Source organism: Delphinapterus leucas, chromosome 4 (assembly GCF_059928025.1).
Source record: "Delphinapterus leucas isolate spDelLeu-1000000601 "Yukka" chromosome 4, BTC_Dleu_Yukka2, whole genome shotgun sequence".
NCBI classification, from domain to species: Eukaryota; Metazoa; Chordata; class Mammalia; order Artiodactyla; family Monodontidae; genus Delphinapterus; species Delphinapterus leucas.
In genome coordinates, this window is record NC_143132.1 from 143,264,869 (window position 1) to 143,292,612 (window position 27,744).

Genomic DNA, 27,744 nt, shown 5'->3' on the forward strand with positions numbered 1-27,744 from the left:
TATTGATTATAGTTCCCAGTGCTATACAGTAGGTCCTTGTTGGTTATCTATCTTATATGTAGTGATGTGTATATGTATCTGATGGTTGATTTTGAAAGGGCAGGCGCTTTGTTTCCTAACATGCTATTTACCTTTAGTGTTTGTGAGTTACATGAATCACAGGTATACGTTTGAAATGCCATTTTGTAGCTCCAAACAGGTGAGGGTTATCAAATTTTATTAATACTACTATAGTAAATTAAGGATGTTTGATAGATAGCTTAGTTAAAACAAAAGCAACAAACACCAATACAATAATAATAAATATTTAACCTTTATTAATCACGGTTATGTTCCATTCTCTGTGCTGAATGCTTCAGTACAATACCTCAAGAAATTCTGAAGGCAAATCTATGGGTTCTGCACCATTATTATCCCATTTAACAAATAGAGAAGTTATTATGCTATTACGTCTGAGCTTCAAACCCAGCGTCTGTACTCTGCTTTGTATCGCTGTGGTTTGGACTCCGCAAATCTCATTCTTTGCCAGCTGACATCAGTCACTTCTCCCAATAGGGGGCGCCAGAGGGAGACTGGAGGCAGGAGGAGGGGGGAAGGAACTTCCGGGTTCTGATGGGTGCAGTGTATGTTGAGTGGCAGGCCACCTCAGACAGCTGCAAGTGGCTCCATCCTTCAGCCTCTTCAGGCACTTTCAGAAGCAGCCTCATTGAGCTTTCTCAGAGATCCCAGCACCTGCTGGAGGTACCCCCGCAACCAAAGTCAGAGCCCCGACTCCTCGTGGCTCCCATTGCTTCTCCTCTGGGCTCCTCGGTGCTGGTAACCCCACTTCTCTTTGTTCATCCAGCTCTGCAACTATCACACTCACGTTACCTCTATCTAGACTCTCCTTCTGATCATTCAGCACTCCAACACCAGGGAAAACAGTTCTTTATAATAAATTCCCCCAGATGAAATATTTACTTTCATTTCTCTTTTCTGAACCTAACTGACAGGATTGATGCCTTTATTACCCACATTTTTCAGATGCCAAATCTAAACCTTGCAGAAATAAAGTAACGTTTTCAATGCCATACAACCAGTAAGTAAAGAGGCAAGTTTGGAACCCAGGTGATTACTTACTTCTGTCATTAAATGCATAAATGGAAACTTGTGAATTATAAAGCTGTTCTTATGGAGATGTGGGTGTCTACCTGAATTGAGTAAATATTCTTAAGCCAGAGTTCTATGAGTACTTTCTGCCCCACCGTATTCCCTCAAAAGCTTGTTCTGTCATGTTCTCTTTTTTTTTTAATTTAATTTTTGTTCTATATTAAAGTATAGGTGATTTACAATGTTGTGTTAGTTGCAGGTGTACAGCTAAGTGAATCAGTTATACATCTACATATATCCATTCTTTTTCAGATTCTTTCCCCATATAGGTTATTACAGAATATTGAGTAGAGCTCCCTGTGCTATACAGTAGGTCCTTGTTGATTATCTATTTTATATATAGTAGTGTGTGTATGTTAATTGAGATTATCGTGTTCTCTTAATGACCTTAGTCCCAGATATCACTTTGAGGTTTGAACCTTATTATAGAAGATGGTTTCTACCAACTTCCTTGCACAGATGTGAACTGATTATGTGGGACTTCAAGCAATGAGTCATCCAGCCTACCATGAAACCAGAGCAGCATAAAGGCAATCTTTCTCTCGAGGAGTTTAGGATCACCTTGGAAGAAATACGTGGAAAGAGTTTTAATATATATATTAAATATATATTATATATATAAGTTTTAATATATATATTTTAATATTTAATACAATACCAGGCAGTAAATGCTAAGTGCCAAATCAGTTAGGAAATTGAGAAGCAGTGAGAAAGGGGGCCAGGGATTGGGAGAATTTCTTGGAAAGGCAGAGTTGCTGAGGTAGCATGCTGGGACTGCAGCACTTGGAAGAGGTTTTTGGCCGATGTAGAGCAGTAACAGCCTAGGGAGCAGAGAACAGGAATTCTCGTTTTCTGAAGAGATTCAATGTGCCAATCCTGTGGTGGTGATTTTATACCCAGTATTATGGCTTATATAATTGCTGCTCTCCTTGATGGCCCATCTTTCAGCCTAGCAGAATGACAAGCATTTTGTAAACAGACACAGTCTATATTTATTTAATATTTGCCCATGTTTCTTCTACTCCTGATGGAAATTTTTGGAAATGCTCAAATGCTCGAGGCTTAACCTACTAATTTGACATTGGAAGAATATGTTAGCTAATTGAGCTTATTTCCTGTTGATTCACTAACTATAGTGTAAGTGGTCCGGAATCAGAAATTGTTAAGGATATTATTATTCCCTGCTATTCATTGTGAGTAGAAGCTAAGCTGGTCACAAAGCCAAAAGATATGGGAAATAATCAGATAATGCCACTTTGTCACTTGGTAAATATTTATTGAGCAAATTATCCTGGTGCAAAACCAGCGCTCATTTGGAAATGGCATTAAAGCATTTAGGTGACTTGAGCAGCACTGAGGAAACCATTGGTTTTGAATGGCAAATGGCATCTGAGTAACTCAGATTTATTAATTAAAGCTTCACAAATCTGTGTCTGTTATTGTGACAATTACCCTAGGCTAAGAGAAATGATGCCTTCATTTTAATATTTCCTAGTTAACAAATTACTGGCATAATTTTGAGAACTAACCATAAGAGCTCACAATATTGAACACTTTGCTCATTTAATTCTCGTAACACTATGAATTAGAGGTTATTAACACCCCAATTTAATATAAGGCAACAGAAGTTTAGTGAGTTTAAATGCCCGGATTCACTAAGACCTAGAAAACTTTTTGTAAAATATCTATTTCATTATATACTGCAAATTGATTTTATTTTTTAATTTCTATAAATATATACAAATAATTTATTTTTTTAATTTAAAATATGTATTACCATGGAATCAATGCTAAGTTATCTTATTAGGAATCCCCACACAAGGCCGATGAAATTGCTAATGACGGGGATGCAATATTTACTACAAAAGCAGGTAGGAGTGGTATTAAATGTTGCAGGTGAGTGTAAGAACCCCAGATAATTATCCAGGGCAGAGGCGCTCACAAGCTGAGTGAGGAGAAGGAGGAGGAAGGGAAAGCTTCCACGTGAGCATCTGTAATTAACGAGTGTGCACACCACTGATTTATGGGAAACATATTTGAAACTATCAAAGAGATTAAGCAAAAGTAATGAAAAAAAATCCATACCTAGATAAATCTGTATAAACCTTGAGAACATGCAAAACAAAGAAGGAATCCTAAAAGCTTCAAACAACTATTAGAATTAATAAGTGAATTTAGTAAGGCTGATGGATATAAAGTCAATATGCAAAAATCAGTTGTATTTCTATATATTAGTAACAATCAATTAAACAATATAATATTTTTAAAATTATAAAAACATCAAATACACAGGGATAAATGTTTTAAAATGTGCAATACTGGGACTTCCCTGGCAGTCCAGTGGCTAAGACTTTACCTTCCAGTGCAGGGGGTGCAGGTTCAATCCCTGGTTGGGGAGCTAAGATCCCACATGCCTTGCAGCCAAAAAACCAAAACATAAAACAGAAGCAATATTGTAACAAATTCAATAAAGACTTAAAAAAAATGGTCCACATCAAAAAAAAATTGTTTAAATGTGCAATACTATTATACAGAAAAGTATAAAACATTAGAAAATTTACAAATAGTTTAAAATAATGGAAGGATATACAGTGGTGATGGTTTTAAGACTTAGTATTGTAAACATACCAGTTTTTTTCAAATTAACCTAAAGAGTCAATGCAGTCTCAATTTTGAAAACCCAGTAGATGTGTGTTTGCCTGTATATATGTGCCTCTTTGAAAATTGGCAAGATGTTTCTAAAAATTAGAGGAACTGCAGAACTAAAATGATTGTAAGCAAGCATAAAGAAGAACAAAATTGGAATATTTATGCTGCAGATATCATGATGTGTAATAAAGTCACAGTAATTAAGAAAGTATGATGTTGGCTCAGGAATAGATAAATAGGCCAATGGAATTGAAGAGCGTGCAAAAACCTGCCCATAAACATATGGTCACTTTATTTATGACACTGGTGATACTGTAACACAAGGGGGAGAAGATGATACTTTTAATAAACGTTGCTGAGTCAAATATATATAAATATACATGTTGAAAAACAACCTTGACCCCTCTTAAAACTAAGTTGAAATTAATTCCAGATGGATTTTGATCTAATTGTGTAAGGGAAAACAATAAAGCCTCTAAAAGCTAACATAAGAAAGTATTTTCATGACCTTGGGTTTGGCAAAGATTTCTTAAGCATGACTCAAAAAGCACTATCCATAAAGGAAAGATTGATAAATTGAACTTCAGAACTTCTGTTTATCAAAAGACATCATTAAGAACGTGAAGCAGCAAGCCACAGGATAGAAGATATTTGCAAACATGTATCTGACCAAAGACTCTTATCTATTATATATAAAGAACTCTATCAAATCACTAAGAGCAGAGAACTAAAAAACGCATTAAAATTTTTAAAAAGCACTTCAAAAGTAGATTTTCTTACCTGAATAGACAATAAACATATTAAAAAAAAGGTGCTCAACATCGTTCATGTAGGATATGCAAATTAAGATCAAAATTAGATAACATTTGCATTCACCAGAATGGTATACTTAAAAACACTAATAACCCTAAGTGTTTGAGAGGATAAAGAACATCTTGACTTCTCCTGTACTGTTGATGTGAGTGTCAGTTGGTACAAGAGTCTTGTCAGTAGTTACCTAGTCTGAACGTATCTGTATTCTGTGCCTCAACAATTCCATTTGTGAGTGTATATCCAACAAAAAATCATATATATTCACATCAAAGGACATAACGTGGAAACATTACTGCAAAAATTTCAAAGTGGAAATGCTCACTAATAGGAGAATAAATAATTAAATTATGAAATAATTATTCACTAAAGTACCATACAGTAATGAGAATGAATGAACTGTTACGTTACCACATGGATAAATCTTACAAACTCAATGCTGAGCACAGAAGACAGACACAAATAAGTATGCACTGTATGATTTTGTTTAAAGAAGGTTCAAAAGTAGGCAAAACTTATTGATTGCAGTATAACTCATAGCTGCAGTTACCTTTGGTGAGGGTGCTGGTTGGTGACTGTGGGACACCAGGGAGCCCTGGGTGCTGATAATATCACGTTTATTCATCTGGAGGTGTTTCCATGGATCTGTTCACTTTGAGAAATGAACTATACATTTACTATTGGTGTAATCTTCTCAATGTGTGTCTTTGATACTAATTTTAGTTTGTAAAATTATAATAGATGAGCAAAAAATAATAATATAACTATCAGGTGTGGGATGAGCAAGTGGATAGCAGTGAGCTGAGTTCTCACTTTTCATGTCAAGTTGCTTTTTAGGTTTTGTCTTAATATGATAAGTCAAGCAGTAGAAGTGAAATCTCATGATCTAAAATATTGGTGATAATCGGAAGAAGACCTAAAAGAAATAATTTTGAAAGTTTGCCTTTGGGGAGTGGGATGGGGATGATGGGAAGGGCTTGGGACTGAACTGTTCCTAAATTTTCTAAGCTACTTGCTTCTGATTATAAAACTTTTTAAAGAAATTATCAAACAGCCAGAGGTTCATTTTGGTTCCATAAATATTTATGGCACACTAAAATTATGCCAGGCACTGTGCTAGGTGCTAGGGAAACAAAGATGACTAAGATATGATGCTTTCCTTCGAGGAGTTCACAGCTGAGTAATGGAAATAGGTACTCAGGCAGGTGATGTTCTTTCTTTTTCCATTTTAACTTGTCCTATTATAATGCGCATTTCGAAAGAACTGGAAAATCTACATAAAAATAAAATTACATATAATCCCATCACCCAAGGATATTCTTTTCAGTCTTTTCATACATTTATTCCCCTATTTTCTAAGAGATTTATATCAACTACACAAATCATTTTTGTCACCAAACAAAATATATTAAGAACATTTTCCCATGTCTTTTAAAATTCCTCTCTCATATTTATTAATGGCTGCCTGATGAGTGAGCCCCCAGTGTTGGGACCATCAGCTCAGCCTCAGAGGTTAGATATAGCTTTCTAGTGAAGAGGACTCATCACTCAGGACATGTCCAGTTTAAATGAGGCATTGTTGCCACGGAAGAGGTAGAGTGAGACTCTTAGCAGCCAAGGCTTTCCTTGGGTCCTCTTATCCTGTATATACTACCCTGACGTGATGTTATTGGACCCACACATTCGCTGTTTTTAAGGTGTCTTTACACTGCCATTTCAATTCATCATTTAGAAAATTGTTCTCGCTCTCTGTTCTCCCTGCCATCTGCCACTCACAACCCAGTGTACTTATAGCAAGGACTGGAAAATTCCAAGGCAATAAGTAGGTGAGAGAGAGGAGTAGGGCAGCTAAGATTACCCGAAGCCCGAGCTCTGGTCTCCTTTTATAGCAGAAGAGCACATTCCCTCTGTAGACGCTGAAGGCACTGCAAAGTAGTTGACTAAAGAAACCAGAAATGATGATCTTAGGACAGCAAGGTTGCCCAAAATCCAAAGAAAGAGGTGGTGGGGAGGGAGAGAGAGAGAGAGAGAGAGAGGAGGGGAAGGAAGGAGGAGGGAAAAAAGGGGGGAAGGAAAGGAAAGATAAAGAAAAAAGGGAAAGAGAAAGCCAGGCAACCTATAAGAATGCATTTTCATTTGAGGTCTGTTTACTTTTCATGTCAGATCCTGAGTGTTGAGCCTCCTCTGAAAACCTGATATTGACATGATCTTTTACAAAATGCATTCTATACAAAACTGTTCCGCAAAGAAAAAGAACCTCCCACAGACTCAGCAGTAGGCCTAGCATGCTACTTTAAGAAGTATATACATCAAATTTGCTAGGAATAAAAAGGAAAAGTGAAGGATAATTTCCAGACTGACCTGAATATAGAAGTTCTTCAGTCAAAGTTTCATAGTAGATGGAATGATGTGGCCTGACAGTCACAAACACTCTTCGCCAGTGTGAAAATGATAACCAGTGACACAGAGGCAATAATAACTTTGGAAAACTGAAAAACTACGAGAGCTAGGGTTGTATTTTTTGAACTACTTAAATTAGAAGTATTTTCCTATGCTGAAATGAGACTTTGAAATTATGATGACTCAGACATAGACTAGGGCTTTCCAACAACACTTATGAATGCTACAATGAATCCAGTAATTCATTTTATTGATAATGTACAATTAGAATGCTAAATGATCTGAACATATTACTTCTCTTACCTTAAGTGCTTTACACACATTATAATTAAGCAAAGTTAAAATCATACACTTAATTAAGGAAAGCAGTGTTAAAATAAATGAAATAAAATTGTTCTCAGTACTCAGTTTAAACGCCATAAATGATTATTACTACATACTTTCTACAGATGGTGGGGCTTCCAAACACTGAGCCCATAAGTATATTAACAGAGCCTGAAATCAGTGTTTAATTCCTTGGACTTGGAGCAGAATCAGTTCTTTTCTTTGCTGAGTGTTTATTGTAAATAGAGGTCTCCCCTTCCAAATAAAATATTTAAGCGACAGAACAGTTGTGCTTCCAAAACCATACAGAAGAATGAGCCTCTACTTAGAACCTGCCAATAAGCGTTCAACATTTAGTTGTTAAGCAATATGCGTTTTTCTTGGTATATTTTTAACCCTTTGGAAGACATTTCATTTTTGAACATTTAGGAAGAATCTGAATCAATGTGTGCTTGCATGTAGCAGGCATTTCTTGAATATTTCTTGAATTTCCTCCATCAAGAAGTTATTTCCACAAAGAACCACTCAATTATTTGACAGGTTGCTGGAAAACCTTAAATCTGGGTTCCTCCCGCATATTTTACACCACTGAGCATCCTGGAAATTCATAGCACTTTTCACTTTCATGGGAAAAATTAACATAAATTGAGCACCCACACGCAATTAAAGGCACTTTAAAAAAGATATTTTAACTCTTTAAATCCTGAAATAACTCTATGAGTAAGGTACTGTTATGCCCATTTACATATAAGGGAACCACGCAAGGGAATTGCATATCTCACCTGGTTTACAAAATTAGAAGTGGTTAGAAGCCAGAATTTAATCTAATGGTGTCTGATTCCGAAGTCCATATTTCCTCTGCAACATTATATTGCCTCCTGTATATGGACCCTAAGTTTAACCCTATTCTAGTAACTTCTCCAAAATATTGAGGCCCTCTTTATTATGGGGTGACTTCATTGGCATGGTGACTGAATTTTCCATAGAGAAATGATAATGTATAACCTGATAAAGAATTTTAACTCCAGTGTTAGATTAGACTGAAATTAGTATGACAAAAGTTGATAATTTCTGGTAAATGTAACCGAAAGAAAGAATTCGGGTTGGGGCTGTCTTGAAATATTCAGGAGGATGGATGTAACAACAGGTTGACACATTTGCACTAATTATCAATTCTGGTGCTAAGAAACTTTTAACATAGTCCTTGGACGTTGAGATTTGGGCACAGGGACGTTTATGACAGGTCTTAATAGACAAACTAGAAATGTTTAGTCTTTTATTTTTTAACTAAAAACTACTGAAACCAGTGATTTCACCCAACCCCTGAGCTTCTTACCTCCTTGCCAGTCCCATGGGGATCAGGGCTGAAATCTGAATATCACAGAGAGTTGATCTGTCCGTAAGTGTGGGCACACTTGGACCTTTCTCTTTCCCAGTTTCACAAACCCAGGTGGGTCCAAGGCCTTCTCGGGCTACTTGCTGGTGTCTGCTAGGCCATTCCCGTTGTTTGACCAACAACTACTGTTTAGTGTGAAATCCTCACATCTTTTCTGACTTTGAGATACTTGACCACTCCCCACAGCAGGTGACTCCTTGGGAGGTGAAGTCCATCTGCTCGCTCACTCTATGTTTTTCCAGGAGAAAATCCACCCCTAATCCCCATCCGCTCTGGAATTCTGGCGAACAAAGCCTGCTCTCTCATTACACTCTGGTGGTGCTTTTGGGAGCGGAAGACTGACCAAGAAATCTCATTGAAACAGGACTCACATGTTCGTGTACCACCCGGCTCTTCTCAGAAGGGTGACAAGGACTCTAAGCAGAATACCTGAATTCTTTGTTTCTTGAATGGTCTCAGAATTCCTAATATCTATGTCCCTTAAAATTAAAGTGACTAGAGAGCTGGGGTGGTGTTATCTTGGCTTCAGATGGCCCAGGAAATCCTCAATTACATTTCTAACACCTTTTTCAGTACCTTTATTAATAGAAATGTGTCATATTTAATATCCTAAAACTAATTTTAAATGATGGCTTTGGGGAAGAGACTAATATTCTCATAAAGGCTAACCAGATTTTTATTATAGACTTACTTTTGAAACGTATTTGTTATTATAATAAAAATAACTATTAAGCCCTAACTTGAGAGCTTATTCTATGAAATTATTAAAACCATTTCATCATATCTACACAGTTAGACCCAACGATTAAAATAATACAGATGTGAATAGAGTACAAAAATCAAAGTTTGTCATAGCCAGGATGGCGGCTAACAGATTAAGTGTGGGTCAAAGTAGTCTATTGTTCTTATTACTGAGGTGTTTGTTTTTTTTTTTTTTTTTTTGGCACGTGGGTCTCTCGCTGTTGTGGCCTCTCCCGTTGCGGAGCACAGGCTCCAGACGCGCAGGCTCAGCAGCCATGGCTCACGGGCCCAGCCGCTCCGCGGCATGTGGGAGCTTCCCGGACCGGGGCACGAACCCGTGTTCCCTGCATTGGCAGGCGGACTCTCAACCACTGCGCCACCAGGGAAGCCCATTTACTGAGTATTTTTAAAAGGTATTTTTACTCTGATCAAGTCACATGGAATCAAAATGACTACATCAGGATGCACCCTGTGGCACTGCGGCTGCAGCAAAAAGCCTGTTTCAAAATAGCTGTGTCAACGTGGCCAGCTACGTGTACCCTGCTGATTCAGGATATATAGGCTGTACATTTATACGTAAGGAGGAAGCCCCTCTGTCCTATTTTTCTCCCATTATATGCCGTGTTGTTTTCTCTAGCCTTGATGCATGCCCTGGTGTTTGGAAACGTGACGGCGATCATACAGAGGATGTATTCCAGGTGGTCCCTCTATCACACTAGAACCAAGGATCTGAAGGACTTCATACGTGTCCATCACCTGCCCCAGCAGCTCAAGCAGAGGATGCTTGAATATTTCCAAACAACCTGGTCAGTCAACAATGGAATAGATTCCAATGAGGTAATGTGCATTTCTCATGTTGACGTTTTCAGGCAGAAAGCACGTATTCTAAGGTAAAAGCAAAGTGCTCTAATGCAGGTCTCAAAAGGGAAATACACACCTACCACCTTCTTTATCTCTTTATTTTTAATCTCTCATGACCTCAATACATCTTCTTTCATCTGCTCTGGCTTATGTGTTTATAATGTCACTTTGGATTGGCCTGTGTTTTACAGTAACTGGCTACTTTGGTCAATCAGGCAGACTTATTTTCATTCTCATTGACCCTCTTTGAAGGAACCAATTCTTATGACAGTTGAATGATGGAATCATGGAATATTAGATTAATCAAGTTAATGTTTCCCTTTAAAAGCAACAAAGTAAAAAAAAAAAAAGGCTTTTCAGCAAACGTGTTATCTTTGGACATCCAGAAACACCGCAGATCACCACTGTAGAAAAGGTATCCTATAAATCAAGCAACCATTCCACCAACCCCCCAACGAAACTAGTCATCAATATTTTTAAGGAATTATTTGTTTTCTCCTCTCTTCAGATGGTCATGACAGCAGAGGAAACACTAAAGGGTCCAAATTCCATATCTTCTGTCCTGAGTAGGCATCTTTGTGAGAAGCAAGTCACAAGGAACTATATGTTTCATTCTAGAGTCTTTTATTAATTTATTCTATTTCTCCAGACTTATTAACAGCTGATTATTTAGGAGCACACAACCAGGGTCACAGTCATGGAAAAATCTCTCCAGGATTATTCATATGTATATTTCCTCTTCTGTACTGTGGCTGGTCAAACAGTGGGAAAAACTTCCTGTGGTCTTATAGTCAATCAATTACGCAAGACTGACCCCAACTTGCTTCCCTCTTTCATCTTCTCTGACAGCTTTTGAAAGACTTTCCAGATGAGCTTCGCTCTGACATCACCATGCACCTGAACAAGGAAATCTTACAGTTGTCCCTTTTTGAGTGTGCCAGCCGGGGCTGCCTCAGGTCTCTGTCCCTACACATCAAAACCTCCTTCTGTGCTCCAGGGGAGTATCTGCTGCGTCAGGGAGATGCTTTGCAGGCCATCTACTTTGTATGCTCGGGCTCCATGGAAGTTCTTAAAGACAGCATGGTGCTGGCGATTCTTGGTATGTCTGAGTTGAAAAGCTTCATGAAATTTTACTCTGGAGCATAAATTAAGGAGATGAAATGGGAGGAAAAACTGTGATTGAGAGAAGGAAAATTAGGGATGAATATGTGGATGCAAGATATAGGTTTAATTTGCCAAATTATTATTATTAGTTTTTATTATTAATTGTTATGCCATATATTGAGTTTACACTGTGCTAAGTGTTATATCCAACACGTGTTTTGATTCTTGTTAAAAATCCAGTGGTATATTATCCCTACTTTACAAGTGAATGTATAGTATCTTAGTTAACTTAATTTGTCCCAAATAACATAGCAAGAGAATGAACACAGTTCTTTCTGATTCCTAAAGCCAGATTATAAATTATGATATAGTCTGCCTCTTGGTGAGACAGCTGGTCAGTTTTCAGAGGGCATTTCTGCCTTTTTGTGGAGAATCAATTCAGAGAAGAACATTGAAAATTGTTTTATCTGTGCTAGAAATTGAACAAAAAATGATTTCGTATTGAGAATAAGCTCTCATAGCAATCATAGCAATCATTAACTCAATTCTGTCAAGGTGATGATAGGCTCTTTTCACTCCCTCAAAAATTCATAAGACAATTTGTGAATATTTTGTACCACAAAGTTGACTCCAACTATTAAGACATAATTGGTGTTCATTGAAATGTAAATGTCAGCTGACAAAAGGTGACATGCAGGGTTAATGTAGAAAAATTGCTGTCTGCAATTTTATGTGTACCTCTTTTAAAAATCACTTTCATTTGTTTCTTTATCTGTTTGTTCATTTATTTATTCAACTATTATTTCTTGAGGGCCTACGAATAAATTAGGTACTGGTCTAAACGATATATTTTGAACACCAGTGTAGAATGATAATGTTTAGAATTTGTGTTAATTAAAAGTGGCTAATGCAGCACTTTTCATTTATTTTTAATTTTCATATTTAGGAACGTAGTATCTGTGGACAGCCCAACCCTTTACAAAGTATTTTCACATGTGGGACCTTAGTTACGTTTTCCTAACACAAAGAGACAGATAAGAGAGGTATTTTCTCATTTTTTCCGAAGTCAAAGCTAACCTAGGTCTTCAGACTCTGTATCCAGTGTCCTTTCCACCTCTGAACAATGCCTTTTATTCTATATGATCATTGTTAAGTCTGCAGTCTCTGGATTTTAGCTCGTAAGCTTCACGATAGGTTATATTTGGGAAGAGAGAAGAGAACCAATATTGATTGATTCCCTAATGTGAGCTGGGTGTTGTATGTCCATTATCCAGTTCAAATCTTGCAACCCTATTAGGTTGCTATGATTATCCCCAGTTAGAGGTGCAGAGATGGGGGCAACGAGGGGTAAAATACCAAATGGAAGGAGGCTTTCCATTGCTTCCAATTGACTTCAGTTTACCACATCCCAGAGGAAAGGTAGGGCTTGCCTTCCAAAGTTTGGGCTCAATTCTTGATTCACCCCCTTATGTTTTTCTCCTTAATAGAAAGGCATGGAAGAGCAACTAAAAGAGTGTATTTATCCTCAGTGTGGCCAGCTCATTATCAGTGGGAGAGTGAGACTCTGTATGTGTGTGTTTTTCAAGAGGAGAATTTAACACTCTTCCTGCCCACTTCTCAACTCTATGAAGTTAAAGATCAGTCATTCTATCATTTTTTATTCAAAATTAAAAGTGACAATCATTTCTAAATTTGCTTCAAAAACCTTTCTTTACCTGTGGGCTTCCTTAGTACCACTATCAGTTTTATAGCCTGTCCATTGGCACAGTCTGCTTTTAAAAGGGCATTTAGTGCCATTTGCAGCGACATGGATGGACCTAGAGATTGTCATACTGATTGAAGTAAGTCAGACAAAGACAAATATATGATATCGCTTATATGCGGAAACTCAAAAAATGGTACAAATGAACTTATTTACAAAACAGAAATAGAGTCACAGATGTAGAAAGTAAATTTATGGTTACCAAGGGGGAAAGGTGGTGGAGGGATAAATTGGGAGATTGGGATTGACATATACACACTACTATATATAAAATAGATAACTAATGAGAACCTACTGTATAGCACAGGGAACTCTACTCAATACTCTGTAATGACCTATATGGGAACAGAATCTAAAGAGGAGTGTATATATGTATATGTATAACTGATTCACTTTTCCGTACAGCAGAAACTAACACGACATTGTAAATCAACTATACTCCCATAAAAATTAATTTAAAATAAAATAAATAATATTAAAGCGTGTTTAGTTATTTTTCTAGCAGCTTATGATTTGATATACATGTAAGCAAATTAATGCACTATTTTTACATGTATAAAATGTGGGTTTTTCCATAATTGTGGTGAATTTTTAAATTTGGTAACTAGCAACAGTTCTAGGAATGGAATACGAAGGCATCGTCCCTGATACTATGTCACGATAGGTACAAATTTGGTGGCTGGTATGTAAATACTATTGTTTGTAATACACAATTCCATCGGATTTTCTTATTTTATTTTATTTTTATTATTTATTTATTTTTGCGGTACGCGGGCCTCTCACTGTTGTGGCCTCTCCCGTTGCGGAGCACAGGCTCCGGACGCGCAGGCTCAGCGGCCCTGGCTCACGGGCCCAGCCGCTCCGCGGCATGTGGGATCTTCCCGGACGGGGGCACGAACCCATGTCCCTTGCATCGGCAGGCGGACTCTCAACCACTGCGCCACCAGGGAAGCCCCCGGATTTTCTTATTTTAAAAAAATTCTACTAACAACTAAAAGACTTAGTTCATTGCCTTGTGCTTCTGGCCTGCATTTCCTACATAAATTGAGCTTCCCGTAATTAACGTTTTCCCATCTTTGCTGCTACCATATATCTCTCAAAAATGCACATGACCATTCGAAACACGCCTATGTTATATTGGGACTAAACCCAAAGATAATACATTAGTAATATTTTCTCTCTGTGGTTAGCATTATTTCAACGGAAACTGACTATTTTACTTCCCCTACGGTAATATTATCCTATGGGCCAATTTAAATCAATACTGACTTTGATAAACTTAAGCACATGGCTTAAAATATAGATATTTAGTACATGTTCACTCTGCCAACAAAATAATTAATACATAATGTTGTAGGGGAAAAGTATCACCAAACAGCTGTCAAGCCATAATTTATTCAAACAATCCCGTCGTCCTATCAATTCTTGAAGGCGTTCTTAATCTGATGCTTTTGGGGGAGGCAATTGACACAGAGGCAGGGATTTTTCCAGGGATAGAATTTGTCTGCCTTATACACATTCATTTCATGTCCTGCTAATTGAACACTTTCTTCATTGTGGTTTAAAAGAAGATGACAAAGCACAGATAAATGCACTCTTCACAGATGGCATTAGTCTGCCTAATTATAATTAAACATAAGTTATAGCTCTAACCAGGATGGTTTGCACATGCATCCCATCAACGTTTTTTTACCCAGTGGAAGAATAATGATTAGCAAATATCAGTAATGGAATTCTGAATAATAGAGACTCTAAGGGACCATAAATATCTTCTTTTCTTTTAGAAATAAAGATACCAAAACCCAGCGTAATTAAGAAACTTAGATATAGGCTCTAAATCTAGGTAGGGAGTAATCCACAAAATCGTAAAATGAGTGAGGGTGATGACCAGGTTCCACCTGAGGTCTGGCACACATGTCAGTGGTCCATAATTATCCATTGAATAAATAAATAAACTAGAATTCTTTCTAGGATGCCAAGTTTAGCAAGATGCTGGGGTCATTGTGGCCAAAATCACCAGGTATGAAAGTATGATGACCCTAAAGTTTTTCCAAACACCAGTTGCTTAACAGAATATGTGAATTCTCACCGCGGCAACATGGTGCATCATGGTAAATTCTCCTCAGATATACAAAATTTGAAAATCTGCTGTATTCAGTCCATCCTGGCTATATTTACATCTTGCATCAGTATCCAACTTTGAGTTTTTGAGCAGCAATTTAGATTTCTAACAAAACATGCAAGAAAAACAATTTCCAAGTTTAGCAGGATTGGTGACAACAATAAATCAAACTTGAGTTCTTCAACACTATGTGGCTGTTTCTTAGTGTCTATAAATATAGATTTTTTTCTTCTGCCAAATAGGCTCAATTTCAAGGTTTTAATTCAAAGGTAACACCTAGAATAATTTAAAATGTTTTGATCTGGCACAAATATTTATGAGTATCTCAGGTATTCATGGTTGATGTGGCACATCTCCTTTTACTGTCAAATTCAATAAAACAGACTTTTATGGAAGCCTGTTGCATGCCAGAGACTTTGCTTCCAGAAATTCTGGGCACAGTAAAAAATAAAAGTTTCAAAGTTAAAACAATTAATTGAATGAAGAATGGATGGGGCAATTTGTTCTATAACATTCCAAAGATATTATTTGCTTGGTGGTTTTTGGTTGGTCAATTAGTGGTTGTTGGTTCCCTATGAAATGAAACAAAGCGGCCATAAAAATATATAAATAAATAAAAGTTATTTTATTTATTTATAGGCATGATGATATTTGAGGACAAAGCAAAGACGAAGTAGAAACTCCTAAGTTGGAGCCTTGAATCCAATGCCAGCATCCTTTGTGAACTTGGTCATATTACCTCAGCTTTTAACCTAAATTTGTCTGAGAATTGAATGGATTTCCTTGCAGATTTCTCACATGGATGCTGAGTGAATTAACGGCTCTGTCTAAAATAAAACTGAAGCTGCAATCAGCTCTTTGTTAGTAATTACAATTATGCTCACCCTCCTGCCAGGTTAAACTGATTTGAATCAATTTTAAGATTTTAAAGATTCAAATAACTTGTCCAATATTATCTAATCAGCAAACTCGAGGAAGTAAGCTAGTTCCCAGACAGGTGAAGTGTAGCCTAAGACTGATCGACAGAGGTGTTAAAAAAGATAAGAGGTGCTGGCTGTGGGGTGGGACACAGAAAATGTGAATAAAGTAGTCTTAGATCATCTCTCCCCACAGTGGAAGAGCTCATAGTTTTTATTTATTCACTTTCTTTGTTGCTGGAGAAAATGGGATTTTTACACTCTCACAGAGCATTAAAACTATGACTTGTATTTTGCATTTCTATGTAGTAGATTTCATGGTCTGTAATGCCCAGTAGTTGCCTCTGCCTCTCAACTCTCCTCCTCCATGCCCTGCCTCCTGTCTTGTAGACATGTTCAGAGATAAATAAGACAGCCCAAGTATATTAGATGGTGATGCTTATATTATTGTCCAAAGTGCTAGAATCAAAATGATTAATATACCTCTTGATGGTCTAAACCTCAGAGTCCTGCAGTCAGAAAAACTGAGCCATTATTATTTCCCTTGAATGGTTAAAGTAACTGTGACGAAAAATGTCAACTGCTTTGTCTAAAGTCATTTACCAAATCCTGTGAGGGACCTGTCTGGCCCATGTATGACCTACAATTGCTAACTCTCGGGCTCCTAGGCTTTATTCTCTAGACCAGTTTTCTCAACTGGGGACAATTTTGATTGCCAAGGCACATTTGGCAATGCCTGCAGATATGTTGGGTGTCATCTCTGGGGGGTGGATGATGTGAGATGCTACTAAACATTCTACCCTGTACGGAATGGTCCCCCTGCCAGCAGAGAATGATCAGGCCCCAAATCTCAACACTGCTGAGGCTGAGAAACCCTGCCCCAGATAAAGGTTCCTCTTCTCTTTCAGTGTAATTTCAGAGAGATGAAGCCTGTAAATCAAACAAAGTTATCAGTCCCAAGCTTGCTTTTCATTAAAGCTACATGTCTCTTTTTTTCACTGTTTCAAGGGAAAGGGGATTTAATTGGAGCCAATCTATCAATTAAGGACCAAGTAATCAAGACCAATGCGGATGTGAAGGCGCTAACCTACTGTGATCTCCAGTGCATCATCCTCAAAGGACTCTTTGAAGTGCTGGACCTTTACCCAGAATATGCTCACAAATTTGTGGAAGACATTCAGCATGACCTCACATACAACCTTCGAGAAGGTCACGAGAGTGATGTAAGTCTCGCTTCTAATTAGTGCTGAGACCCAAACACATGGGGTCTGGAGATCATTTATAACAGGAAAGGCACATGTCCTGACCTCACTTCAAAAAGTCTCTGAGTAGATAAGGTAGGACTGTTCAGTTACTAATTGAGCAGTTAGATAATTAGCTACAAGTCAAACCTGGAGCTTGTTATCAACATTTTAGGAAAGTATTATTTACGGATGACTTCTCTTAATTCAGTTTCTTTCTTTTTTACTTTCATGTGCTTATAGCCAGAATCAATTTCAGGGACATATAATATTCAGCTAGAGATGTGTGACTTCTCCCGAACTGAAAGATTTCTGGATAGAGTATGTGGTGCAGAGTTTGCTGTGTGTGTAATTACTCACTACTCCACTGGCTTGACATACATTTTGCTTAAGAATATCTTTTTATTTGTTAACCGGTACTCAAAACAGCCTATCTTAAAATGACTAAAAATGCATGGAAGGATTCAAGCCAAAGATTGTCACGCTGAAAGCATAATGAACATTTTCTGAAATTATATATTTGCTGCATGTTTCAGTTTATACAAACAGCTTTCCTGTCAAAATATGTACCAAACTGCATCCCGTGATTAAGCTGCTCATGAACATGACTTCATTAGATGTGTCAGAGAGACCAATGATTTAATAGGGATGATTGTTGAAAGGCAAACCAGAGCACGTACGCAGAGCATTCTCTATGAACAGAAGCCTTGATCTGCTGCCTTGAGCTGCCCCAGATATCTGCTATACTCGATTTTTTCCCTAAGGGTTTAAGAAACGAAGCTCTTGTTTTGACTAACCCACTTGTGGGGACATTTTGTTCGTCATCAGTATTCTCCACTTGAAAGGTAAAGAGTGAACCCAAATTGCGTATGACTTCATCTTGGTGGAGGATATCAAATGGCAGACAGTATGTAGATGGTATCCCTTTCTGACGTTCAAGATTACCACTCTTGAATGTGTGCTTCTCTCCATTGATGATGACAAGTGGCAAAGGAGGTATCGATATTTTTTGCAAACTTACTTGTGCTAAGTACTCTGCCTGTGTAAAACATCTCATTTAGTGCTTAAAGCCACTGTTGAAGGTGAGTGTCAACTAGGTTTTACAGGACAGGAGGCACATGCAGAATGGTTAAGTAACGTGTGTGAGGTCACACAAACTTGTAGGTGACAGGGACAGAGTATGGGCACAGGTGTCTGTCATTTTAAAATCTGTAAACTCGTAGTTATGTTGTCTCTTATTTATTTACTTATTTATTTTTGGCTGCGTTGGGTTTTCGTTGCTGCACACGGGCTTTCTCTAGCTGTGCCGAGCGGGGGCAGCTCTTCGCTGCGGTGCACGGGCTTCTCATTGCGGTGGCTTCTCTTGTTGTGGGGCACGGGCTCTAGGCACGCCAGCTTCAGTGGTTGCAGCACGTGGGCTCAATAGCTGTGGCTCATGGGCTTAGTTGCTCCACGACACGTGAGATCTTCCCGGACCAGGGCTCAAACCCGTGTCCCCTGCATTGGCAGGCGGATTCTTAACCACTGCGCCACCAGGGAAGTCCCCTGTTGTCTCTTCTTGAAGACACTCTTCTTGTCTTCCTTTTCAATAAATCGAGGTCTACGACTATAGTTGCCTTTTGTGCTCTCCACAACAACATAATGTGACAACTATTTTTGAAGACTGGAGGTGAGTTAGGGCATCGAAGCCACCAAAAAGGGAAAAAGAAATGAGGGAAGAAAGAGCCAACATTCCTCAGCATAGACAAATGGAAAATATGGGATCTCAACCCCTAGTTTCTTCTTATTTGGTTACTTTTAAGGATTCTTACCTTTAATCCATTTTTTATCTTCTTCTTCTCTTTGCTGAAACATTAATCATAGTGATTTTAAAACTCCAATGTCTGAATTGCCAATGAGACTATTTTCGTTATCTGTTATTTCTCTTGTGTGTGGTTTTTTTTTGTTTGTTTGTTTTCTTTTAGGTTATTTGGCCCCCACCCCTTTTTTTTAGCAGATATCATGATTTTGCTTCATTGTAGATGTTGTTTATGAAAAAGTGTTCACATTATTTTCCCCTAGATAGGGTTATAGTTTCTCTTGGCAGGCAGATAGAGTACCAGCAAATCACTTTCATCCTGCTCACAGTTCCTCTTCATCTTTGTTAGGCTGATCTGTTTCAGTTTTGCCCTTACTCTGGTGCTATAGCTCTCACTCCTAAGTAAGACATGATTTTTTTCAGGATCTCAGCTAAAATCCTTGGATGTTCACCAAGGCTCCTCCAATTTGGCAGGCCTTGAATTCCAGCCTGCATCTCCTGAGCATCACATGGTTATGGAAATCATCTGGTTTCTTGGAGCACCACCCTGCGTAGGCTCAAACGGGGAGCTAGCTGATGCCTCAAGGGCCCCATTGATGCAGTTCCCTCCTCTCTGGGGTTTATTCATCAAATCCCAGGTGGTTTGGTACACCTAAACGTCCTCGTCCAGGAAGACTGTTCCTTTCTCTTCCACCTCACACTGAAACAGCCGATTCTCTCAGGAAAACACCTGGATAAACATGGTCCTCACACTGATGGACTTCCCTTTTCCCAGGCAACACAGCCCTTCAAGTCTGACCTAAGTTGCTTGCTCTCCAGTGCTTTCAAACAGTTATTTTATATATTTTGTCCAGATTTATAATTATTTTTTAGTTCAATATAAGCTCTTTCATTGTGGCTGAAACCAAAAGTCTTGCTTCTTTACAGAGGGCTCCTTCTAAGTTACATTTTAAGGGCTAATGGGAACTGGCGCTTACCTCTGAGACCCTTATCGTTTTATATTTTGTGTTTCCTCATTTTGTATCACTCAGAAGTTCTATTTGCATTATATCCAAGATCCTGGGATGCTATACCTTCTAAAGGTAAATTTGGACCACCCTGACCCATAATTTCATACCCCGGGGGAGAAGTCTTGTGCTGTTTCCAAGGATACTATGACTTTGGGGGGAGCTTATATTCTGACGATTACCTATGGTCATGGATTCCTGCTCTCTGCTCTGCAACTCTGGTGTAAGACCAGTGTGGAACCCAGCCCCCTCCTTAATTCCCACACACGTGCAAACAAAACTATCCAATCACACAGGGTTTCTGGTGGGTTGAAGCCTGTGTGAAAGGTTGGTCAATGAGTTCTAGAAGGAGGAACATTTGCATGATGGAAATGCAAACAGTATAAATGTGACTTCACTCCATATCCTTATTCTTAAAACTCCTGTGGCCTCCCTGCCCCATAGTTCAGCCCTTTATTCTTGCTCTTACCTCCTGTCCTCTCTTCATCCTCTCCCTTCATCCACAAACTCCCCATTGTTTCTGACACATATTAGCTTAACTCTCTCTGTTCGATTGCCTCATGTCTCTCTAATTTTGCCTTCTGGATATCACCTTCTGTCCCAAGTAGCTTATAAACTATCAGGTGACAGAGAACGTTACCGGAACATCTGGATAAAGAGGAGACTGATCATCAACCCATTTTGAAATAAAATAAAATAAAAACCCATTTGAAATAAAGACCAAAGAAGCATTTTAAGAAATAGTCAAAAGGTATGCATGTAACAGTAAGCTGTGACTCTAGAACTCTGATAAATTACCTAACTTTAGAATAGCAGCTCATCCAATTCCCACAGGAAAACGAATTAAAATGTGTAAAATATTTTCTAAGTTTGTGAAAAGGCTAGCTAGTGCTGTTTCGATCTCATGCTAATTAGCAGTTTTATGCACTCAGTGTATTCTCTGTGTTTGCCCTTATTTATATCTCCTGGATGACCCCAATAATGACATAGATTAATTTAGCTATTTCTGTCTATGGAGATGCTAAGAAATTTGCTTCACAGCTTCTCATGGTAAACCCTATAAAATTGATTTTAGCACAGACCCATCTGTTGTTGGTTGTGAAATTTAGTTTGCCTTAACATAAGAATTTTGAATTTGAGATAAATAGTGATGGAAGAGTATCTAAAATATGTTTTCAAACATTAATAGTGCTAAAACACTGAAGATCAGATATTGCTATGGCTATGTGTAGATATGTTCTGGGTTTGCACATCGTGGACTCTGACTTGGTGGTGAGGTTGTGAAGCAGCAAATGGCAATGGTTGTTGGAAAAAGGTGATAAATTCTCCGGTTTTACCTTAACAGGGGTTACTCGATGAAACCTATTAACTTTTTTTGGTCATTTTTTTTACTGAAGTATAGTTGATTTACAGTGTTTCAAGTATATAGCAAAGTGATTCAGTTATACATTTATATATGTATTCTTTTTCAGATTATTTTCCATTACAGGTTATGTACAAAATATTGAGTATAGTTCCCTGTGCTCTACAGTAGGTCTTGTTTATCTATTTTGTATATAGTAGTGTGTATATGTTAATCCCAAACTCCTAATTTATCCCTCCTCTCTTTCCCCTTTGGTAACCATAGTTTGTTTTCTGTGTCTGTGAGTCTGTTTCTGTTTTGTAAATAAATCCATTTGTATCATTTTTTAGATTCCACATACAAGTGATTTCATATGATATTTGTCTTTATCTAATTTACTTCATTTAGTATGATAATCTCTAGGTTCATCCATGTTGCTGCAAATGGCATTATTTCGTTCTTTTTTATGGCTGAGTAATATTCCATTGTGTATATGTACCACATCTTCTTTATCCATTTCTCTGTTGATGGACATTTAGGTTGCTTCCATGTCTTGGCTATTGTAAGTAGTACTGCTATAAACATTGGGGTGCATGTAGTTTTTTGAGTTAGAGTTTTCATCCTTTCTGGATATATTCCCAGGAGTGGGATTGCTGAACTGTATTGCAACTCTGTTTTTAAAGGAACCTCCCTACTGTTCTCCATAGTGGCTGCACCAATTTACATTCCCACCAACAGTGTAGGAGTGTTCCCTTTTCTCCACGCCCTCTCCAGCATTTATTATTTGTAGACTTTTTGATGATAGCCATTCTGACCAGTGTGAGGTAAAACCTCTTTGTAGTTTTGATTTGCATTTCTCTAATAATTAGCAATGTTGAGTATCTTTTCATGTGCCTATTGGCCATCAGTATGTCTTTGGAGAAATGTCTATTTAGGTCTTCTGCCCATTTTTTGATTGTAAACCTATTACAGTTTAAGTGTGTTGGTTACCTCATTTTTTCCCTTATTTTTATATAATCTGATCAGCATAAAAAATAAAGTCTCCTCCTTCAGTCTCCCCACCCTTTAGTAAAGGGAGAGATATTTCCCTAGGTTCCTGAGTGTCAGTGGCCTCTGGGTGAAGGTCTTTGAAATGCCACCTCACTACAGCACAAGAGGTTACACCAAATTTCAGAGAAGGTTCCTGAACAGAGACAAGGGAGCCTGTGAGGAGCACCCACTTTTAGCAGCTTTCCTCCAGTTTTGATGTATTTGATGGTATGTGGGTGATTTATGGTGCTGACCCATAGCTGCTCAGAACCTCAAGCTTCATCACAGTACCCCAAACCCCTCATCAACACACACTCTCTCTACACACCAAGCACCATATTTCAATAGTGTAATTACAAAACTACGCACTCCAGTCTTGACTCTCGAGTGAAACAAGCACATTTATAGACATAATTAATGGAAAACTTTCCAGAGTGGTCATATACATCAGATAACACCTATATATTAAACATAATTAAATGTAAAAGTTACATGCTAATGGGAGAGTCAACTTGCTCTCACCAGCCTGTGGGGTGTGTTTGGGGTGGGAGGGTGGGCAGGTAGGTACTGAGACATATCTCCCTGACCATAACAAAAGAGAAGTGACGTAATGGTTCTCCCTGTCTCTATTCTTTTTCTTTAAATTGAGTTATAATTAACAAACAATATTAGATTAGATTAAGACGTACAACATAGTGATTCAATATTTTTAGATCTTATAAAATGATCACCACAATAAATCCAGTTGCCATCTAGCACCATACAAAGTTGTTACAATATTATTGACTGTATTCCCTATGTGTAGTTACATCCCTGTGACTTATTTATTTTGTAGCCAGTTTTTTTTTTCACTAGTCAGAATTTTTTACCTCTTAATCCCCTTCATCTATTTCATTCCACCCCCCAACCCTCTCCCCTCTGACAATCGCCAGTTTGTTTCTGTTTAATTCTGTTTTGTTTGTTCTTTTGTCTTTTAGATTCCACATACAAGTGAAATCACACAGTACATGATTTTCTCTGTCTGACTTATTTCTCTTAGCATAATACTCTCCAGGTTCATCCATGCTGCTGCAAGTGCCAGAATTTTATTATTTTTATGGCTGAATAATATTCTGTTGTATAGTATACCACATCTTTATCCATTCATATATCGATGGATACCTAGACTGTTTCCATGTCTTGGTTATAGTAAGTAGTGCTGCAGTGAACATGGGAGTGCATACATCTTTTCAAATTAGTGTTTTCATTTTCTTCAGATAACTACTCAGAATTGGAATTGTTGGATCATATGGTATTTCTATTTTAAGTTTTTTGAGGAACTTCCACACTGCTTTCTGTAGTGGCTACATTAATTTACATTTCCACCAACAGCACACGAGGGTTCCCTTTTCTCAACATCCTTGCCAGCACCTGTTATTTATTGTCCCTTTTGTGATAACCATACTTAAAGGTGTGAGGTGATAGCTCATTTACATTTCCCTGATGATTAGTGATATTGAGCATCTTTTCATGTGCCTGTTGACCATCTGTATGTCTTCTTTGGAAAAATGTCTATTTAGGTCTTCTGCCCATTTTTTAATTGGGTTATTTGGTTTTTTGATACTGAGTTGTATGAGTTCTTTATATATTTTTGTATCAACCACTGATTGGATATATCATTTACAAATACCTTCTCCCATTCAGTAGGTTGCCTTTTTGTTTTGTTGGTAGTTTCCTTCCCATGTAAAAGCTTCTTAGTATGATGTAGTCCCATTTGTTTATTTTTGCTTTTGTTTCCTCTACCTGAGGAGTCATATCCAAAAAAATATTGCTAAGACCAATGTCAAAGAAGTTCCTGCCTATGTTTTCTTCTAGGAGTTTTATGGTTTCAGGCCTTACATTTAAACCTTTAGTCCTTTTTGAGTTTATTTTTGTATATGGTGTGAGAAAGTGGTTCAATTTCATTCCTTTACAAGTAGCTGTCCAGTTTCCCCAACACCATTTATTAAAGAGACTTTTTCCGCATTGAATAATCTTGCCTCCTTTGTCATAGATTAATAGACCATATAGGTGTGGGTTTATCTCTCAGCTCTCTCTTCTATGCCATTAAGCTTTGTGTCTGTTTTTGTGCCAGTACCATACTCTCTGATTACTAGCTCTGTAGCATAGTTTCAAGTCTAGGATCCTGATACCTTCAGATTTGTTCTTCTTTTTCAAAATTACTTTGGTTATTTGTGGTCTTTTGTGGTTCCAAAAAACTTGGGGGATTATTTGTTCTAGTTTTGTGAAAAATGCCATTGGTATTCTGATAGGGATTGCATTGAATGTGCAGATTGCTTTATGTAGTATGAATATTTTAACGATATTGATTCTTCCAATCCATAAGCATGGTGTAATTTTCCATTTGTTTGTGTCATCTTCAATTTCTTTCCTCAATGTCTTATAGTTTTCAGAATACAGGTCCTTTGCCTCCTTGGTTAAATGTATTCCTAAATATTTTGTTCTCTTTGTTGAAGTTATAAATGGGATTGTTTTCTTTATTTCTCTTTCTGATAGTTTGTTATTAATGTGTAGAAACACAATAGATTTCTGGATATTAATTTTGTATCCTGCAACTTTAATTAATTCATTTATTAGTTCTAATAGTTTTTGGGGGGTTCTATATGCAGTATCATATATCTGTAAATATATACATACATACTATCATATCATCTGTAAATAGTGACAGTTTTACTTCTTCCTCTTTAATTTGGATGACTTTTTTCTTTTTCTTGCCTAATTGCTATAGCTAGGACTTCTGATACTATGTTGAATAAAAGAGGAGATTGGGCATTCTTGTCTTCTTCTTTATTTTAGAGGAAAAGCTTTCAGCTTTTCACCATTGAGTATGATGTTAGCTATAGGTTTGTCATATATGGCCTTTATGATGTTGAGGTGCATTCCCTCTATATCTACTTTTTCTAGAGTTTTTATCATAAGTGCATGTAGAATTTTGTCAAATGTTTTTTTTTTCTTTCTGTACCTTGAAGGAGTGGCCTTGTGGGATGTGGGAGCATCCCCTGTGTAGACTGCTTGCACCCATCCTTGCCTCTTTTCTTAAACCCTTACCCACCCTATTTCCTCAAGTCTACAGGAGAAACCTTTTCAAAATATAAATTGGAACATGTCACTCTGTTGCTTAAAGTATTTCACTGGATCCTCATGAACTGTTAATAAAATCCACACTTCTCACCATAACTTTCAAGATTCTCTGCATTCCAACTCCTGCCTGTCGTTCAAACTTATCTGATACATCAGATATCAACTCATGTCCAGCATTGCATTCCAACAAAATGGCCTGCTTTCCCTTCCTTACACATGCCAGGTGCCTGCCTGCCTCTCATGCCTCAGGGCCTTTGCATTGCTATTTTTTCTTTCTCCAGTGCTACTCCCCTGACCTTACCTGGCTGCCTGCCCTGGAGTTTGCCTCTCCCAGTTATCCTCTGTCACATCACCTTGTTTATCTTTTTCATAGCATTTAACAAGGTCTCAGTTACTTTAATATGTATGTTTTCATGTTCATTGTCAGTTTCTCCTGCCAGAATGTCTATTTTATTCAGGCTTTTTCTTGTTCTATATATATCCTCAGTGCCTAAATCAGAGCATGGTGCAGAATCAACATTTAATATATATTTGATACTTGAATGAATAAATGTCAAAAATCTTACTTTGGGACCTGGAACCTATGTGAAATTTTGAGAAAATGAATTAAGTCCTAAAGAGAGCAGCCTATATAGCCAGTAAATGGAGTCTAAAGTGAAAAGTTATGGGACTTTAGAATTATATATCTTAGAAGTAACAAAAGCAAAGAGAGTGTCAATAGTAGGATTTGAAAGAACAAATTAAAAGAACAACTAAATTGCAAAACAACAATTTTTCAGTTCCCCTAAGTTCAGGACAAGAAGTTTTCAAAAGCCATAGGAGGAATTTAAGCTGAAAAATAGGGAAAAAAAACCTCTTGCTATGTAGGTAATATAATTTCTCCAAGTGGTTTGGTATAGTAGGTGTCAAGATGAAAAAAAAAAAAGATCTACCTTCAAATCTAAGGTAACACATATATTTTCTGTAGACATAGATTAACTGTTACAACACTAATACCCCCAGAAAGTAGAGAACTTTTAAACATCAAATAATTCTGAACTGTTATTCACCTCACTTTAATTGACCAGGGCATGAGGCCACAAATTTTTTGGATGAAGCGAGCATGTGGAAAACTCCAGGGTCTAGTAGAGCAGCTTATCTATGGTTATAAAATACTTGATCAGAATGTAATACATAGGTTTGTTGCCCTAAGTGGTAAACTTAGGTAACTAAGTATAAGGTCTATAGTATATATGATGGTCAAGCATGTCTCATATTTCTTAATCAGCATTAGCCTCAGTGGAATCTGAATATGAATTTATATTTCTATTTGGGTATGGACCATAAGTCTTTAATATGCAAAGGTGAATCTTTACCTCTAGTTTTATGTTTTCAGAAGGCAGTCCTATCTCAAATGCAAATGTCATTGGAAAAAGCATCTAATTCCCAGGCCCTATTTATGTTCGCTTGAACCTCTTGGCACTAGACAATTTCTTCTCTAATTAAGCTGTACTGTATCCATGAGGTTCGACTCCTTGCTTCTTCCCTTAGATAAAAACAAACCTGAATGGGTCTTTCAAGTGAAGTCTGTGATTTTCCAATATCTCTTGCTTCCTATGTGACTATATTACAATTTTTTTCAAGATTATAGTGAAAAGAGAGTGATTTCCAAAGGAGGGACTTGGTTTAAATTTAGTCCCCATTTCAGTCTCAAATAAGATTGGGCTGCCTGGAAGCAATTTTCTTGAAAATGATTTACTGAATAGTAATAATTTTAAAAATCATATCTGACAGCCCAGATACTTAGCTCTTCAAGAGTAGCCTGTGTGTAGGTGTGCATCTGCTAGCACAGTCTTGTGTAATAAGAGAACATAATTAATTCTGCACCTTTCTGAGATAATTGTTCTTAGAAAATTGCATATTGAAGGACTCACATGGCATTTTACCATGTCAGCTTTCCCTGCCATCCCAGGCTCAACAAGTGTTTTGCTGG

At 37.5% G+C, this 27,744-nt stretch overlaps 1 protein-coding gene across 1 annotated transcript in view; it reads left to right on the forward strand.

The window, feature by feature from the left end:
- Positions 1 to 27,744, forward strand: part of KCNH8 (potassium voltage-gated channel subfamily H member 8) — a 384,197-nt gene that overhangs the window by 297,224 nt on the left and 59,229 nt on the right. Inside the window, exons 9-11 of the mRNA XM_089911194.1 lie at positions 10,107 to 10,306; positions 11,180 to 11,429; positions 17,244 to 17,458. Coding sequence (XP_089767320.1) covers positions 10,107 to 10,306; positions 11,180 to 11,429; positions 17,244 to 17,458 — 665 coding nt within the window. The remainder of the gene's footprint in view (positions 1 to 10,106; positions 10,307 to 11,179; positions 11,430 to 17,243; positions 17,459 to 27,744) is intronic.